Here is a 17,328-nt window from a genome sequence, read left to right as displayed (position 1 = left end):
GCTGGGATGCTACTGAGAGTATCAATTTAGGACAATTTGCTTAGAGCAGGGAAGTCACAGCCCAAGGCTGGGGTTCCTTCACTGCTAAGACACACCAAACCAGCCAAACAGAGAGGACTTGGGTTTCACTCCACTGGCTAACGCGAAGTCATACAAGCAATTCCCTCAGGCACTCCAGTTTCCTAGTATCACCACCAGCGCCACTCCTTATGGGGATGAATGATTATAAAAATGAATACCCCAATAAAAGAAAAAAGGTTCTCCTTATCCCAAAGGACCAAGCCCCAGACTCAGGTCAATATACCAGTCAGATCTTACCCACAAATCAGGCTGTTGCCAATCCTTTAGAATCTAAAAAGTTTTCTTCATAAAAAGAAATATAGATGAGAGTTAAAATTGGTGAAATTGAATCAAATACATACAACAATTGCTAAGTTCTTAGTTCAGGCTTGTGTCAGGCTTGATGGGATTACTGCTGATTTAAAACAATCAAGTCTCTGGAGTACAAACATCCCAGCTTGGATGGGTTGTTTAGTCCTTTGTTCAGAGCTTCAGTTTCAAGCACAGTTCCTCCAAAGTTCAGAAGCAGGATTGAAGACCAAATGGAGAAGATGCTGCAGCCTTTTATAGTCTCTTGCCATGCTGCCTGTGCTTCCTTTGTTTCAAACACAAGCTGCCCAGCACATGGCTTGGAAGTCTTAGAATTCTGGCCATAGATATGTCCCTACATGCCTTGCTGAATCATAAGGTGTATAGGCCTTCTCTCAATGGGTCAGTTGTATAGCTGATGGTCCTTAATGGGACATGAATCAGGCTAGGCAGTGCTGATGCCAAACTGTGTGGGGTGTCACCCAGAAGCTTAGCACAAGTTTGAAAAACCGGACATACATATCTATAACTCATAACACAAAGGTGATACAAACATATAAAGAAGATTAACATATACGACAAATTATAACATTTTTGCAGATATCTTTGTGGGAGTTACCCCATGAGCCAACATTTGAAACACTGGTTTCATGACTCATTACAATTTGTACCACACACTTGCCTGCTAACCCTTAATGGCCCCTTTTGCATAACCATCTAACCCTTATTGCCCACTATAGTGCTTGGTGATGATGCTACCTATGCCAGTGGAAGAGCTGCTCCTGTGGGTGTGGGTACTCTGCCTCCCTGAGAGGTGATCGTTATGTTGACGGGACATGCTATCTAAACCAGGAGTTAGGTTTAGCAGGTGAGCTGCTCAAGGGTGTGGATTTTCCATACCACTGAGTGACATACTTATACTGACATAAATTTATAGTGTAGACCAGGGCTCAGATTTCCTTCCCCACACCTGAAGAAGAGCTTGGTGTATCTCCAACGCTTGTATCTAAAGATGATTACCTTGCGCATGGTGTCTCTTTTATAGCCTGGGACCAACCCTGTACGTTCATGCAAGAGTCTCTTTGACTCCAGTTGGTTTTGTCATGAACCACCTCAATTTGTGCTATACTGTTTTTCCAGATAGGGATGGATGTGAGTGATACAGGGACTACACTAGCCACACACTATGTGAACACTACAGTGCTGTGTGCCTGTAGGCTAGAGATCTTGACGATGGATGGCCTTGGCCAGACTACTGCCTTTTCCTTACTAGCACAAGCCCTGCTATCACTGCCTGGCATGAGATCCATTGAGCATGCAGGCTGGGTTGGGGCTAGCTGGCTTCCTAGTGTCATAGCATTGGCATGGGCAATTTGTCCCTGGCTGCTGAGTGAATGGCACCAGTATGTTGCCTGTGCTGGGCTATAGGGGGATCCCATCTCTCCTGCTGTATTTGGGGGGAAGCCTACATCCAGCTTCTCATGGCCCAGCTGGGCTTATCCTGTGGGGGCTAGGGATCATCCCTCAGCTCTGGTGTGCCAGGGCAGTGTGGGTGGCAGGCTGTTCAGGGAGCGATGGCTCAACTGACCTGCTGAATGCAGCACTGACAAGCTGTGCATGGACAGGAGGGAGGGAGGGATGGGCACCAAGGTGGGGCTGCCCCTAATGCCCAAGCAGGCACCATAGCCAAGGTTGCCAACCCTTCCAGTTTTGCTGAGAGTCTCCATCTCCCACAGGCTACAGAAGCCAAACTGGGAGGTTTTAGGCTGCTAAAAGTCCAGCGGGGCTAAGTAAGGCTCCCTGCCTACCCTGACCCCACAGTGCTCCTGGAAACAGCCCACACATCCCTGGGGCAGGGGAGGCAGAGAGTCTCTGTGTACTGCCCCCACCTTGAGCCCCAGCTCCGCAGCTCCTCTTGGTCGGGAACTGTGGCCAATGGGAGCTGTGGGGGCGGTGCCTGTAGGTAGCAGTAGTGGACGGGGGCCCTCTGCTTTTGGGAGCGGTGTGGGGCCAGGGCAGGCACAGGAGCCTGCCTTTGCCCTGCTGCATCGCTGACCAGGAGCCACCCCAGGTGAGCGCCACCTGCCTGGAGCCGACACCCCAACTCCTTGTCCCAGTCCTGAGCCCCCTCCCTGAACTTGCACCCCCTCTTGTACCCCAACCACTTGTTCCAGCCCGGTGAAAATGAGAGAAGATGCAGGAAGAGCTAGCGCTGAAAGGGGGGCGGGGCCCTGGGGGGGGCGGGGCAAGGGTATTTGGGTGCGTGTGATTGGACAGTTGGCAACTCTTGCCACAGCACAGGGCGGGGCTGGAGCGGGAGGGACCGGGCTAGCGGGCGCGGGACGGGGCTAGGCGGTGCCCGCGCGGAGCTGCTGGCAATGGGCGTTCCGGGCAGCGGGCAAGGCCGGGTGTCCCGGCCCCGCTGCCTTGCAGCGAGCTTGGCGCTGGCGGTGCTGGCCGCGGGGGCCGGGCCGCTCGCAGCTGGAGAGTGGGAGCCCGCGGAGGAGCCGCCCGAACCCCGCGGCCGCTCCCCTTTCCAGCCCAGCACGGGCCTGCCCCCGGTGGAGTTCGGGGCCGTGGTAGCGGCCTCGTACCGGGGCCCTGGGAACGGCGACACCCGCCGCAACCGGGAGCTGCCCATCCTGCTGTGGTGGAGCCCGGGCCTCTTCCCGCACTTCCCGGGGGACACGGAGCGCATCGACTGCGCGCGCCACTCCTGCCTGGTGACCCGGCGCCGGCGCGTGGCGCGGCACCAGCGCACCAAGGCCCTTATCTTCTACGGGACCGACTTCCGGGCCTACGAGGCCCCGCTGCCGCGCCTGCCCCACCAGACCTGGGCGCTGTTCCACGAGGAGTCCCCCATGAACAACTACCTGCTCTCCCACCGGCCCGGCATCGGCCTCTTCAACTACACCGCCACCTTCCGGAGGGAGTCGGACTATCCGCTGACCCTGCAGTGGCTGCCCAGCCTGGCCTACCTGCGCCGGGCCGCCCTGCCGCTGGCGGAGAAGGAGCGGTGGCGAAAGCAGGGCTATGCCCCGGTGCTGTACATGCAGTCCCACTGCGATGTCGCCTCCGACAGGGACAGATACGTGCGGGAGCTCATGAAGCACATCCAGGTAACTGCTCGGGCTCCTGGGGGAAGGCAGGGAGAGCAGGGGGGGAGACACGCTATGCTTAATCTGAGCCCCGATATCTCTAGGCTTGGCCTTTCATAGCCCTGGCACCTCTGAGCTTCCTGTACAAGTTACGAATGTGTAAAAATTGCTTCAGCTCCAGCACCTCTTTCATGACAGGTCATGACTGGAGACCCAAGAGGGGCTGATAACTATGACTGTGGGGACTGAGTAAGGGTGAGTTAGTAACCTGGTTGACAAGAGGGGGATCAATCTAGACCATCAGGCTGATGAAAACGGGTCTAGCCTAGGGGACTTTGAGCATCCCATATCTGGTCTCATACTGATGAGGCAATTGGGTTGTAATGGGAAGGGAAGCACACTGAGGACTAGCCTGAGGGTATAACTATTTGTCTTATTGTCAAAATCAGGGCTGCCCTAGGAGATTAAATAATGTTTGAACCTCTTGCTAGCAATCGTGTTAGTTGAATACAGTTTAGCTGTACTTGTAAACAAGGAGAAATAATGTTCAGCGCTTGTTCATTTATAGAATTACTAACAACTCTGTTGGGACAGGGTTACATCTTGTATCGTAGATCAAAGACCTGCTGTTAACTCAGTTTTTGAGGCTGTATGCAGTGTTGTTGTAACTCTGCCAGTCACAGGAGATCAGAGACCAACTTTTGGACCAAGTTCTGTTGATGAGATAGACAACCTATCTGAGCTACACAGAGCTCTTCAAGTGTGAGAAAGGTATTAGTGTCACAGGCACAGGTAAATACAAGGGGGAACAGATGGTTTAGCATATGTAGTTTGCACATATTCTAAGGGGCCTTAAAGCTGGAGTGCCTCATTAACACCCCTGCAGTCATAGGATAAAAAAGGGGGGTTAGTGGGTTACAGATTCATATGGATTAATTGATGTCTGTACAGCATTTGTGAAGTGCTGTCAGTATTATTTTAAGAAAAAATCACAGAAAAAATGAGCTTCACCCCCCATCCACCCACCAACTCCTGTTCTTCATTGCCCACTACATAAATATAGTGACAGATTTCAGAGGGGTAGCCATGTTAGTCTGTATCAGCAAAAACAACAAGTCCTTGTGGCACCTTAGAGACTAACACATTTATTTGGGCATAAACTTTCGTGTGCTATAACCTACTTCATCAGATGCATAGAGTGGAAAATACAGTAGGCAGGTATAAATACACAGCACATGAAAAGATGGCAGTTGCCTTACCAAGTGGGCGGTCAGTGCTAAGGAGGTCAATTCAATTAGGGTGCATGAGGGGCATTTCCAACAGTTGATGAGAAGGGGTGAATATCAACAGAGGAAAATTTATTTTTTGTAGTGACTCAGCACATCTACCAATATGACCTCATGTACCAGCAATGCCTCTCTGCTATGTACATTGGACAAACCAGAGTCTATATGCAAACAAATAAATGGACACAAATCAGACTTCAAGAACTGTGACATTCAAAAACCAGAGGGAGAGCACTTCAGTCTCCCTGGACACTCAATAACAGATTTAAAAGTGGCAATTCTTCAACAAAAAAACCTTCAAAAACTGACTTCAACAAGAAACTGCAGAACTGGAATTAATTTGCAAACTTGACAGCATCAAATTAGGCCTGAATAAAGACTAAGAGTGGCTGGGTCACTACAAAAAATAATTTTCCCTCTGATGCTTTTCATGTGCTGTGTATTTATTACTGCCTACTGTATTTTCCTCTCTATGCATCTGATGAAGTGGGTTATAGCCCACGAAAGCTTATGCCCAAATAAATTTGTTAGTCTCTAAGGTGCTACAAGGACTCCTCATTGTTTTTGCTGATACAGATTAACGGCTACCCCTCTGAAACCTGTCAGTATGTTTATGTAGTGAGCAATGTAGAAGAGGAGTTGGTGAGGGAGGGATGTCTGTTTGCTACGGTTAAACATCTAGGGCACAATTCTGCTGTTGGATACAAGGAGCTGCAATTGACTTGGGGAATTCCTCTTAACCTGTTGGGAAAGGAATTGAGTGCTTGGAAGAGGAAGGAGGTTTGAAATGTAAACATTCTCCAATGAATATTAGATGTTTTAGAATTTTTTGGCTGACTCCACTTGTTGAGAAGGAAGATGTTGGCGTGAGAGGCCAAGCTCAGATTCTTAGGAAATGGTCAGAAGGAATCTGTGCACTGAAAATAAGAGAGAAGGGAACTCTCCACTGAGAATAAGTTTAAAATAGAGAAATGTCTTTTGTAAAGATGATTATTACTATTTTAGGTAGACTCCTATGGTAAATGCCTGAATAACCGAGAGCTTCCCAGTGAGAGGCTGAGGGACACTTCTACAGCCACAACAGAGGATTCTGAATTCATGACCTTTATCTCCAGGTACAAGTTTCATCTTGCCATGGAGAATGCTATATGCAATGACTACATGACCGAGAAGCTGTGGCGTCCAATGCATTTGGGTGCCATCCCTGTATACCGAGGCTCCCCATCTGTGCGGGACTGGATGCCTGATGACCTCTCCATCATCCTCGTGGATGATTTCCAAAGCCCCCAAGAGCTTGCACAGTTCCTTGACTTCCTGGACAGGAATGGAGAGGAGTATTTGAAATACCTAGAGTATAAGAAGCCAGGAGGCATTACAAACCAGTTTCTGCTGGAGAACATGGAGAGGCGTGAGTGGGGAGTGAATGACATGACTTTGCCCAATTACCTGAATGGCTTTGAGTGTTTCGTCTGTGACAGGGAGAACATCCGAGTCGCTAGTGAACGGGATCATAAGAAATCTCATGGGAAAGTGCCAGCTCCTAAACCTCACATAGCTCAGTTCACACACATGGGGTGCCCTATGCCAGCCCCTGGCTTTGGAAACATTGAGGATCTCTTTGCAGGAGACAGGTATTGTATGAATGTTGTTTTTACAAAATCATTTTGCAAAAGCCCAGTTAATACAGATTTGAATAATACTTTTCATCCTGAAGGATTCCAAAATGCTTCTGAAACTACGTATGTAGAGCAGCGCTGAAATGTATGACAGCCCTTAAGTGGGAGCAGGAGTCATGTATGCTGTGTACAGCCACGTGGTTAAAAGGGGGTGGGGGGAATTTGTAGAGAGCATTGGTTAGTGGTTAAAGCACGGGTGGGCAAACTATGGTCTGTGGGCCACATCAGGCCCGTGGGACTATCCTGCCTGGCCCCCGAGCTCCTGGCCCCAGAGGCTAGCCCCAGCCCCTCCCCTGCTGTCTGTCCTCCCCCGCAGCCTCAGCTCGCTGCGCCGCCAGTGCAGTGGACTGGGCAGTGGGGCTGTGAGCTCCTGGGGCAGTGCAGTTGCAGAGCCCGCCCTGACCCGGAGCTCTGAGCTGCGTGGTGGTGGTGGCGTGGCCTGTCTCCAGCCGGGCGGTGTGGCTGTAGCTCCGCCAGCCACCAGTACTCCAGGCAGCGCAGTAAGGAGGTGTGGGGGGGGGGGTTGGATAGAGGGAAGGGGAGTTTGGGTGGTGGTCAGGAGCAGGGGTGTCAATAGGGGTTGAGGGGGAAACAGGTTTGAATGAGGGCAGAGGTCCTGGGGGGGGCAGTCAGGAAAGAAAGGGGGTTGGATGGGGCGGCAAGGGGCAGTCAGGGGACAGGGAGAAGGGGTGGTTGGATGGGGCAGGGGTCTCGGGGGGGGTTGGATGGGGCAGGGGTCCCGGGGGCAGATAGGAGATGGGGGCTGGGTCATGACTCCCTCCCCTAACCGGCCTTCCATACAATTTATGAAACCTGATGTGGCCCCCATGCCAAAAATTTTGCCCGCAAGAGATTGAGAGAGCTGGATTCTGTTCCTGACTCTGCCACTGAAAAGCGCTGTGACCTCAGTAAAGTCATTTAACCTTTCTGCACATCAAGCTATCTGTAAAATGACGATAACAGTACCTACCCACTTTTCCAAAGCACTTTGAGGTCCTTGGATGAAATATGTTATGTAACTTAGTACAAAAGATTATTATTGCATTAAGAGTGTGATTTCCAAATGTACTCTGTGTTGTCCTAACTCTGTTCCCTTTGAAGACACTAATAAAATTCCCCCTTACTTCAGTTGGAGCAGTTATGCCAACCCTGAGCACTTTGAAAAAATCCCATCCTAAATTGTGTTTGACACTGGGACAAATTCCTGCTCTTACATAAAGTACAATAAGATCTTTAATATCTATGTAGAACCTCAGTTCTTAGTCTCAATTGTTCAGAAGGGATTGACTCTCAGAACAGGATGAGTGGGCTCAGTCCCTGCTTTTGCACAATGCTGATGAAAGATACTGGACTGACAGTTCTAATGGCTGGAGTCTTCTGTCCACAGGCCAGATTCAGGATGGGCAGAGGCAGTGTAAGCTTCTCTCCACTTTACCAGCAATGTACCTCAGTTCTGTTCTGAAGCAACCACTTCTAGTCTTGAGAAACATTTAAATTTTCACAGTCCATTTAGTCCTTTGTATCTCTGCTAAGATGGCTAATAGAGGTCAGATAGGCATTTGTCATCATGATATTTGTGTTGTAGACACCTGCCCCTTAGGAAATGGTCTGAGTCTACCCAATCCATTTGATGTGAACTATCAGCCATCATATAGTAAAACCTTTCAGCCACTGCAGACATTGGTTGTACTTGAACCATGACCTGCTGCTGAAAATTTCCATGTGCTGTTGCCAGTTCCACTGTATAAACTGTTAATGTAACAAAACAGAATGATTGATTCACATATCAGACTCCTCACTCCCTAGGAAGAACTCTATAATGTTGTTTATAAAATAGTTTAACATGTCAGAGGTATTTGTTGTCTTAGGCAAGTCTGACATTTTAAAAAGAAGCATTTAAATTATCCAAGTGCCAAAGAAGTGTTTGAAATTTCTTAACTGTTCAAAAGAACCTGTTTGTCTACATTTGAATACTACTAAAAGTGGCCAAATTAAATGTTAACAACTGTCTTTCTCCCTGTCCTGTCTCCCCTCCCCCAAAATTTCACCTTGAGGTCATAATAATTCCTTATGAAGGTCATTGCACGAAAAAAAAATCTTATTTTAAATTTAATATCCTTTTCATTATTGTTTTCAGAATACCACAAGTGATCCATGTATGGACCAATTGCAAAAGCAAACTCCTGAGTAAAGGAGCCCCCAAAAGCTTTAAAACAATTTTATCTTCTGTTGGTTGTTTTGAGGGGCTTTTGGAATGCGTTTTATTAGTAGAAAGATTCACTCCCCCATTATAAACAGCTGCCAAGAGAAGCTGTGCAAGATAGAATGAGTACACACTACTTTCCTTGGTGGTGGTCTTTTTTCTTGTTTGTTAGGGTGACATCTTGAGCAGCAGGTGGCAGAAGAGATTTAATTTAGGCAAGTAACAGTTGCTACTGAATAGGCATGGTGAGAGTGCCAGATTTTCTGGATGCAAGTTAGGGTAATGTATGGTTCTGTTCGGGGATCATCAGTGTGAGTGGATGTGTATACTGTAGCCCCATATTCCAAGTTGTAGGTCTCTTACACACAGGTCTCTTAGCCCTGGTATACACTACGAGTTTAGGTCGAATTTAGCAGCATTAGATCAATTTAACCCTGCACTCATCCACACAACAAAGCCATTTTTATTGACTTAAAGGGTTCTTAAAATCGATTTCTGTACTCCTCCCCGACGAGGGGATTAGCGCTGAAATGGACATTACTGGGTTGAATTTGGGGTAGTGTGGCTGCAATTCGATGGTATTGGCCTCCACGAGCTAGCCCAGAGTGCTCCATTGTGACCACTCGGGACAGCACTTTAAACTCAGATGCACTAGCCAGGTACACAGGAAAAGCCCCAGGAACTTTTGAATTTCATTTCCTGTTTGGCCAGCGTGGCAAACTCAGCAGCACAGGTGACCATGCAGTCCCCCTAGATTGTTTCTACACTTCCCCATCATCTCCATCCCTGAGGTTATTGAAGATTAGAAGGCAAAAAAACCCGCACTCACAATGACATGTTTTCCGAGCTCATGCACTCCTCCCGCACTGATAGGGCACAGCATAATGCATCGAGGCATTCAGTGGTAAAGGCCAGGAAAGAATTGCTGTGTTTGCTTAACGGCAAAAGAATCATGCCTCACTAGCAATCCTGCCCAAGCCAGGTTGCTGTGTCACATGCACTCTGCATTGTGTCAGACTTGGGCGGGGTATGTGATTGTGAGCAGGAAGGCCATAGATATAGACATTGCATTAGGTAGCTTCTGTAGCTAGAGAAAACATTCCTGTGCATTCAGCAAAGTCTGTGGCAAAAAAAAACAAAACCCGTAGTGTAGTGATCATGTTCACCTCACACGCGAAATGTGCCCGGTTTGAAACCGGGCAGCAACAGGTCACTGTTCCTTTTTCTGACTCTTCTCCTGTATTTTTAGTCTTAGAACAGACCGTGCTGTGAAATTTTACTTTGAATTATATCAATTATGAGTTAAATAATATGGAAGCTCTCTCCAAGTTATAGTCCCAGGTTCCTTGCCCTTTCAGCTGCTCTGATAAATTAACATTTTTGTTAGGGGTGGGGGAAAATTTTCATGAAACCTTTTATAGGGACTAAATGCTATCTAGAAATAATCTTAACATGGCCCATAGAGTGCAATCCTTCGTTCTGGATTTGTCATTCCACAAGCTGAACTGCTCCTTACTGTTGTCTAGGGTTCATGAGCCATGGGAGCAAGGGGCAAGCTGGGGTAAGTGTGACCGCACGGTGATGCCGGCTGGGAGAGCAGCCTGAGTCAGAAGCCTCCAGCTCTCATGATATTCCAGGCAGGACTGAATCTCCATGAGACGAAACTTAAAGAAGAGAATGACCTGGAGTCACTCCCATTCGGCGCACTAAGAGGAGGATAGCTGTGTCTGTCCAGGCACCCCAATCAACCTCACCGAGGTCTGCTGGCTGAGCAGGACTGAGCAGGACCCTGGCTGGCAGGTGCCAACGGACAGAGCCCCAGACCGGCAACGGACAGAGCCCCAGACCGGCAGCGGGCTGAGCGACTCAGCCTGCTGCCAGTCTGGGGCTTTGTCTGTCAGCCTGCTGCCTGCCTGAGGTTCTGATCATCCAGGCAGGCAGCGGACTGAGCGGGTCCGGCAGACGGTACTCTGGGAAAAAAGGCATGAAATGATTGTCGGCCGTTGCTTTCACGGGGGGGGGGGGGGGGGGAGATTACGTGTACCCAAAACCACCCGCGACAAAGTTTTTGCCCCATCAGGCATTGGGAGCTTAACCCAGTATTCCGATGGGCAGCGGAGACTGCGGGAACTTTGGGATAGCTACCCACAGTGCACTGCTCTGTAAGTCGATGCTAGCCGCGGTAGTGAGGATGCACTCCGCCGACTTAATGCGCTTATACGCAATAGACTGTATAAAATCAACTTCTATAAAATCGACCTAATTTCGTAGTGTAGACATACCCTTAGTGTCTCACTGACCAACAGTAGACCCCTCACCCATTATTTACAGATAACTTCTATCTAGGCCATCAGACAAGAGGAAAATGTTAAGATCACACAACACAATACTTCTATGCTTCCTGGTCATCTGGCTGTAGAAAGATATCTGTATGCTATACAGTCCAGCTTCCATGAGGTGACAGCAGGATTACAGATGAGAATTTGGGCTTTAACCATCTCTGCCACCAAAATAGAGAAGAATGGTAAAGAGCTATCAGTGGAGTGACAAACTCAGAATTGCCACTGTCTTGTGCCAAACTTCAGTTTAGTTCCATGGTTGTGTAATTTAATAATTACAGTCTTAGGAGGCTTCATAATCTGACTACCGTGTCACAAGCCAGCAAAATGATTTTGGCTGATACCCTACTTTGTGCCTGTCAGTATGTGCGTGTTGTCTTTTGCTTATTACATATGTAATAAGTAGGAACTACAAAAGCACAGTTGGGTCCACATAGCTGTTTACTAACTATATATACAGCGTTCAAAGCCTGCCAGTGTCGAATAGAGGGGAATGATCATGTTCCTCGATCTGCTGGCAATGCTCCTACTCATACAGCCCAAAATGTTGTTGGCCTTCTTGGAAACAAGGGCACACTGCTGACTCATATCCAGCTTCTCGTCCACTCTAATCCCTAGGTCCTTTTCTGCAGAATTGCTGCCTAGCCATTCGGTCCCTAATCTGTAACAGTGAATGGGATTCTTCTGTCTTTAAGTGCAGAACTCTGCGCTTACCATTGTTGAACCTCATCAGGTTTCTTTTGGCCCAATCCTCTAATTTGTCTAGGTCCCTCTGTATCCTATCCCTACCCTCCAGCGTGTCTACCACTCCTCCCAGTTTAGTGTCATCTGCAAACTTGCTGAGAGTGCAGTCCATGCCATCCTCCAGATCGTATATGTGTACAGTTCAGTGCTAGTTTCTTCATGCTGGGGCACAAGCTTTTTAATTGAAGGTCAGAGTGAAATTTATTATGTTCCCCACTCAAAAACTGTTAATGGTGATGTAAAAAGAAAAATGCCAGATTGTCCTTATCAAGGCTGTAATTCCTGTAGGAAGCCCATGAGATATTCATTGAGTCTCAGCTTCAGTTTGGACCTTGAAGAACTGTTACTAGCACTGTTTGCTGATAAAATGATGTTACCCATGAAAAGTATATAAATTATATACTTTAATCCTAATCATAAACCAAAATGATCCATGGATCATTTTTGAAAGAGGATGAAACATTAACTCTGATACCTGATTAACTTCCAACCTCATTTCCCCAAACTTCCGGCCCAGAACGCTTCCTTTTCCATTATCCCTCCACCACTTCTCAGGGGTTGGAGGAAATATTTCAAATGATTGTTCTCTATTTCACACACACATTCAGTGCCACAAAAGACGTCTAACCTGGACTGATTGAAGAGGGCTCACAGCACGTCTGAATGCTGCTTTCTCCTAATGAGATTTGAGGCAGTTTAACTGCAAGAGCAAGCTTCTCTGCCCCCAATCCTGTTCTTATTGATCAGTTCTGAAAGGTAAGTTCTGGGATCCCTACAGATATACTCTGAAGAAACTGTTGTCAGATGCTACTGGTGTGGTGCTCTGCTCTCTCCTTGGTGGTATCACTCGGCTGCGTGCGTGTGTTCCCTCTGTGTGCTGCCCAGATCTGCGCAGATAGCTGACACAGCAGACCCGAAGAGAACCCCCAATGACCACAGAGTCTAGTAAGGTACGAAGGCACGTCGGCCAGGTTTATTGCCGTATTGGACACAACGATAGTTCCCCTAGATTGGTACTCTAGTAAAAGGCATACTACTAATATGTGCCCACGGTCAATGGACTCGGCTCAGTTAGTGGCGGGACTTTCCACTGCCCCCTCGGCTGGACAAAGACATCGCCCCAGGGATGCATTCTTATACACAGATACAAACAAGTTACACATCACTCCTGACGTATTGAGGTGCAACCCCTTTACGCAGTAAGGTACAACCCCTCTATGTAGTAAGGTGCCGCCTCTCACCTTGTACAGATTGGTTCGATCAAAACAACCCTATCCATCATATTACCCTTTTGCCCCTGTCATTGGGATGGGTCAGTCTGTTCCTTGTTATCTGTGTGGAATGTGCAAGTATGTGAATGTTCTGATCTCTAGTGTTCAGTACCTTTTAGGTACGTATCTTCTTGTAGCATCAGCCCTTTCCTTGCCAGCTTCTGTAAGCAGGGCCTGCCTCTGGCTCACAGCTTCACTTTGCTTTATGTTAGCAAAGTCTTGACCATTACTTTAGTTCAGCCCTTAGGCCTCATACCAGGCCTCTGATACCAAGGTTTACATCTTAGGGCCTCCTCTTACTACAGAAACCTTCCGCTTCAAGTGGCATTACTGATAATGGGAAAACTAATTGTATTGGTCTAGAATATACATACACATTTCAGTGCTCACAAAGAACATTTTTCTGACCACACTGTACACTTCCTTTGGGACTCTTATACTATATATGTGAGAATTGCTTCTGGGGAACACAGGCTTGAAGATTTATTCATCCTGTGATGAGTAGAATTGGTGCCAGAAGTGCTGTACTCATCATCCGGGGCGGGGGTACAAATGAGCTTGGCACCATGGATGAGCAATAAGTACTGTGTGGCTTATATGGACAGGTTTGAAATGGCATCCCACTCAGTTTTTGTGGCCAGAATCTGTGATAGTCTTGCTTGGCTGAGGAGGGAACATATTCCATGAGAGACTGAATGTTAGGGATCATCACGAGCCTGCCAGGTTTAGCTAGTCGTGGAATGACCTCAGTGACTACTTACATGAAGCTTTGGCATACTCTCACAATATGAATGGGAGAGGAGGTGCTCCACATTACTGGGAATGGGAAGGGAGCTGCCATACACACACTTTCTGTTAAGATGTAGACCATGCTATGACAAAGTTTGAGAAGCTTAGTATATCCTTCCTCTGCCCTCCCCCCCGCCCCAAAAAAAAAGCTGAGTAACTGGAAGGCTTGAGGGATTGATGGGATTCAAAGCCTTTCCTCTCTTGATTACTGATTCAAATACAGCCTAGGCTTCTTATGACCAAAAGCTGTTTAGTGTTTACTATGATAAGAGTTGTGGTCTCACTCCATCTCCAGTTATCGCTATATGGGCCATGGAGAGCTACTTTGACGTTCCTAGATGTGGTCGTTCCAGGTTAGGATTCTTTGAAAGGGTTTATTTTATTAGAGGACTTCATTCTTCAAAGCTGTTGATGTTCTATCTTACCCTAGCACTAAATTCACAAACACAAAATCTAAGCAAGTTCCAAAGCCAGTGCTAAGGTGTCGTAGTTTCTGCTACGTAAATTTCCGTCAGGTTTCTTTGAATACATTTAGAGCTGGGGTTCTCAAACGGGGTCATGTGGTTATTACATGGGGTTCTCAAAGACCTGCATGAAACAGAACAATTGCTATACAATATATAATTTAAAGCTAGCATTTTAGAAAATTACACACTTTTCTGTTACAATGTACTGTATTTACTTCAGAAGTATTATAAACGTATAATGTAGTGATTGTTTTTCCTAAACAGTATATATATTTTTTTATCACCAACGCTTTAAGGAATTGGGACTCTTGGGGATTGTAGTATCATGTGCACAGATTTGTTGTCTTGAGACATTAGAGGGCTTGATTGTTCAGCAGCTGAAGAGCTGCATTAAACCACAGACCAATCAGAACACTGAGTTGGAGGGGAAAAAAAAAGGAATTTATAATTGAACAGACACACACACAGGCATGGCGGTTCTAAGAGGGGTGGCTTGCAGGAGCTATAGCCACCCCGAAATTTGCTTTAGTCCCTGCCCCCCATAACCATGTCTCCAAGTGCAAAGATCAAATGTGACGCAGAAGTAAGGGTGGCATAGTGTAGCATTGCCACCCTTACTTCTGCAGTTCTGCACTGCTGCTGGTGGCTATGCTGCCTTCAGAGCTGGGTGCCCAGCCAGCAGCTGCCATTCTCCAGCCACTAAGCTCTGAAGGCAGCGCCTGCTGCCAGCAGCAGCACAGAAGTAAGGGTGGCAATGGGGCACTGAGTCTGCTTTGACAACGTTTCTTCATTCCCTCACCCCAGTATTAAACAGTAACTAGTTTAAAAAAAAAAAAACTTTTCTGCTTATAACAATTTAAATACAAATGTGTGGCACATTTAGCACTTAAAATAGTTTGTGTTTTTAATTTATAAGGTGGCATTGCACTCAGAGGCTTGCTGTGTGAAAGGGGTCACCAACAGAAAGTTTGAGAATCCCTGATTGAGGGAGAGCACAGTGACTCTAATTGCAATATTTAATAATGAGCTTCCCCATGCTCTATCCTTCATAGTCCCCTCTTAGGTGAGAGAGGAATTCAGTCTTAATGTTGGTTCCGCTTCAGATTCCCTCACTTTCTAATGGCTTCTTGTGTTTTCCCTCTTCTATGTTTCAGCTGGAAGGAGATGTGGCTACAGGATTATTGGCAGAGCCTTGATCAGGGTGAGGCCCTAACCACCATGATTCACCATAATGAGTCTCATCAGGGAAGATTTTGGGATTATATGCATGAGATCTTCCTGAAAAGGACCAGACAGCAATGACCATCGTCATGAGCACCTAGTTCACTGTTACACAGGAGGCTGGAGGGTAGGGACTTTTACCTGTCTCCGAAGACTCTGTCTTGGAATGCAAGAGGAATTGCTCATCTTGTATCTCATTCTGACTTTGGAGACCTTCACTTTCATGGGGTCTGAGGACAGTCAGTCTCTGATCAGGCTTGAGTTCACCCCACACAACACACTCCACTTCAGCAGTGGGTTCCCATCCCTGTTCTGGAGACACCATCCTCTGGGGTCAGAGAAGAATTCAGTCTCTTTGTGCTTTCAGTGTAATTTCCTGAGCAAAAAAGTATTACACTTTGTGCCAAATGACTTGGAACATAGGCCTGTTGAGGCTGAACTGAGGTGTCCTAAGCTTGTTTCATTTCAGGAATTTAATTCCACATATTCAGTGTTATTTTTGTAAAGGCTTTTTATTTTGCTAGGCACTTATCCCTCCCATTAAGATGGTTTTTTTTTTTAAATCAGGGATACTGGTAAATGACCAGCTTTTATGAACAGTTAATTTTTCCAGTGAGGCAATTATGGTAGATTAATATCTGGGAAGAGGGTTATGCCTTATGAAACTTCAGTGATAAAGCATTCCCTCTTCAAGTGAATATGCCTCAAACATAGTAAATTTCAGGAAGCTTTTTTCCTTTCCCTGCCCTCCCCTCCATTAAATAGAGTTCACTTCTGTTGAATGATGACAATCTTAGTGGTCTTGGCAAAAACATAATTTCAGATGTGGTATTTCTTACTCCAGTAAATCTCATAATGATCAGGATATGGAAAGAACTGTGCAATTTATACCCCCACACTGTGGGCATGAGCACGTGAGATTTACATGCTGTGTGAGTCCAATTCACTACTTATCCTGTGTTCCATGAACTAATGACAACTGATTTTAGACCATCCTTCTAACCCAGTGGTTCTCAAACTTTTTTTTTCCGCGGATCACTTGAAAATTGCTGAGGGTCTTGGTGGACCACTTAATGATCTTTTCAAATATTGTTTGTACCAATTAGCTAACTATTGTAAAGCGCTTTGGATAAAAGTGCTATATAAAAACATTTTTTTATTCTACAAATAAAAGCACACAACTCATATTTTAATATCAGTAGTCTTACCTTTCTAATGTGATGGATGTGTCCTCTCTCTCCAGCCACAGCAGCTACAGAGCTGAGGCTGGGAAGGAGAGCTCTCTCTCTCTCCTGCCAGCCATAGCCCTGCTGCTGGGGAAAGTTGCCTCTTTCTCTGGCTGCCGCAGCCCTGCACATCCCAAATTCCTCCCACCCCCTCTTCTCACCCCACTGCCCTCTCCCATGCCTGCACAATTCCACTAATTAGGTGAGTGGCCTCTCAAAGGTCCCGTTTTCAAAATCATTTAGTCTTCATGTCACTTTCTTCTGAACACTCTTGTTTGTCTTTTTTAAAAAGTATTTAGAATTGAACCACAGCCATAATCGGTGCACATGAAAGTGGAATAATGTTTTACATTTATTACTGCTATTAATACAACCTCTTTTATAACAGCATTGTATTGTTGATTTTAGTTTAGATTAGATGCTGTCTCATGCCTATATGCAGTGTATCTTTGCTCTGTTTTTGTGCAGTTGATTAATCCTTCACAGAGAGAACTACAGAGAAACACATCATTTTATTGATTTTAGCTTTTTTTTTCAGTTTATCGATAAAGTATTTTAATTTCATTCTCCAAACTACCTACACTCCTTCCCAGTTTCATATAATCAGAATTTTTCACTTGCTCTGGTTGCCATCTTCCA

At 46.5% G+C, this 17,328-nt stretch overlaps 1 protein-coding gene across 1 annotated transcript; it reads left to right on the top strand.

The window, feature by feature from the left end:
* Positions 1 to 2,747: 2,747 nt before the first annotated feature.
* FUT11 (fucosyltransferase 11) lies at positions 2,748 to 16,418 on the top strand. Its single transcript, XM_030569493.1, has 3 exons — positions 2,748 to 3,488; positions 5,759 to 6,384; positions 15,397 to 16,418. The coding sequence occupies exons 1-3, from the start codon at positions 2,748 to 2,750 to the stop codon at positions 15,542 to 15,544; spliced, it is 1,515 nt and encodes a 504-aa protein (XP_030425353.1). The 3' UTR covers positions 15,545 to 16,418.
* Positions 16,419 to 17,328: the final 910 nt, after the last annotated feature.

The sequence above is a fragment of the Gopherus evgoodei genome, chromosome 7 (genome assembly GCF_007399415.2).
Source record: "Gopherus evgoodei ecotype Sinaloan lineage chromosome 7, rGopEvg1_v1.p, whole genome shotgun sequence".
Lineage (NCBI taxonomy): Eukaryota > Metazoa > Chordata > Testudines > Testudinidae > Gopherus > Gopherus evgoodei.
The sequence above is the reverse complement of the archived record's forward strand: the minus strand, read 5'-3'. Positions and strand labels throughout refer to the sequence as shown.

What these genes read in the sequence shown, in the direction of transcription:
- FUT11 (XM_030569493.1), top strand. Translation starts at nt 2,748, where the DNA reads ATGGGCGTTCCGGGCAGCGGGCAAGGCCGGGTGTCCCGGCCCCGCTGC. An exon ending in AGCTCATGAAGCACATCCAG is followed by an intron (nt 3,489 to 5,758) that starts GTAACTGCTCGG and finishes TTACTATTTTAG; the next exon opens with GTAGACTCCTATGGTAAATG. An exon ending in GATCTCTTTGCAGGAGACAG is followed by an intron (nt 6,385 to 15,396) that starts GTATTGTATGAA and finishes TCTATGTTTCAG; the next exon opens with CTGGAAGGAGATGTGGCTAC.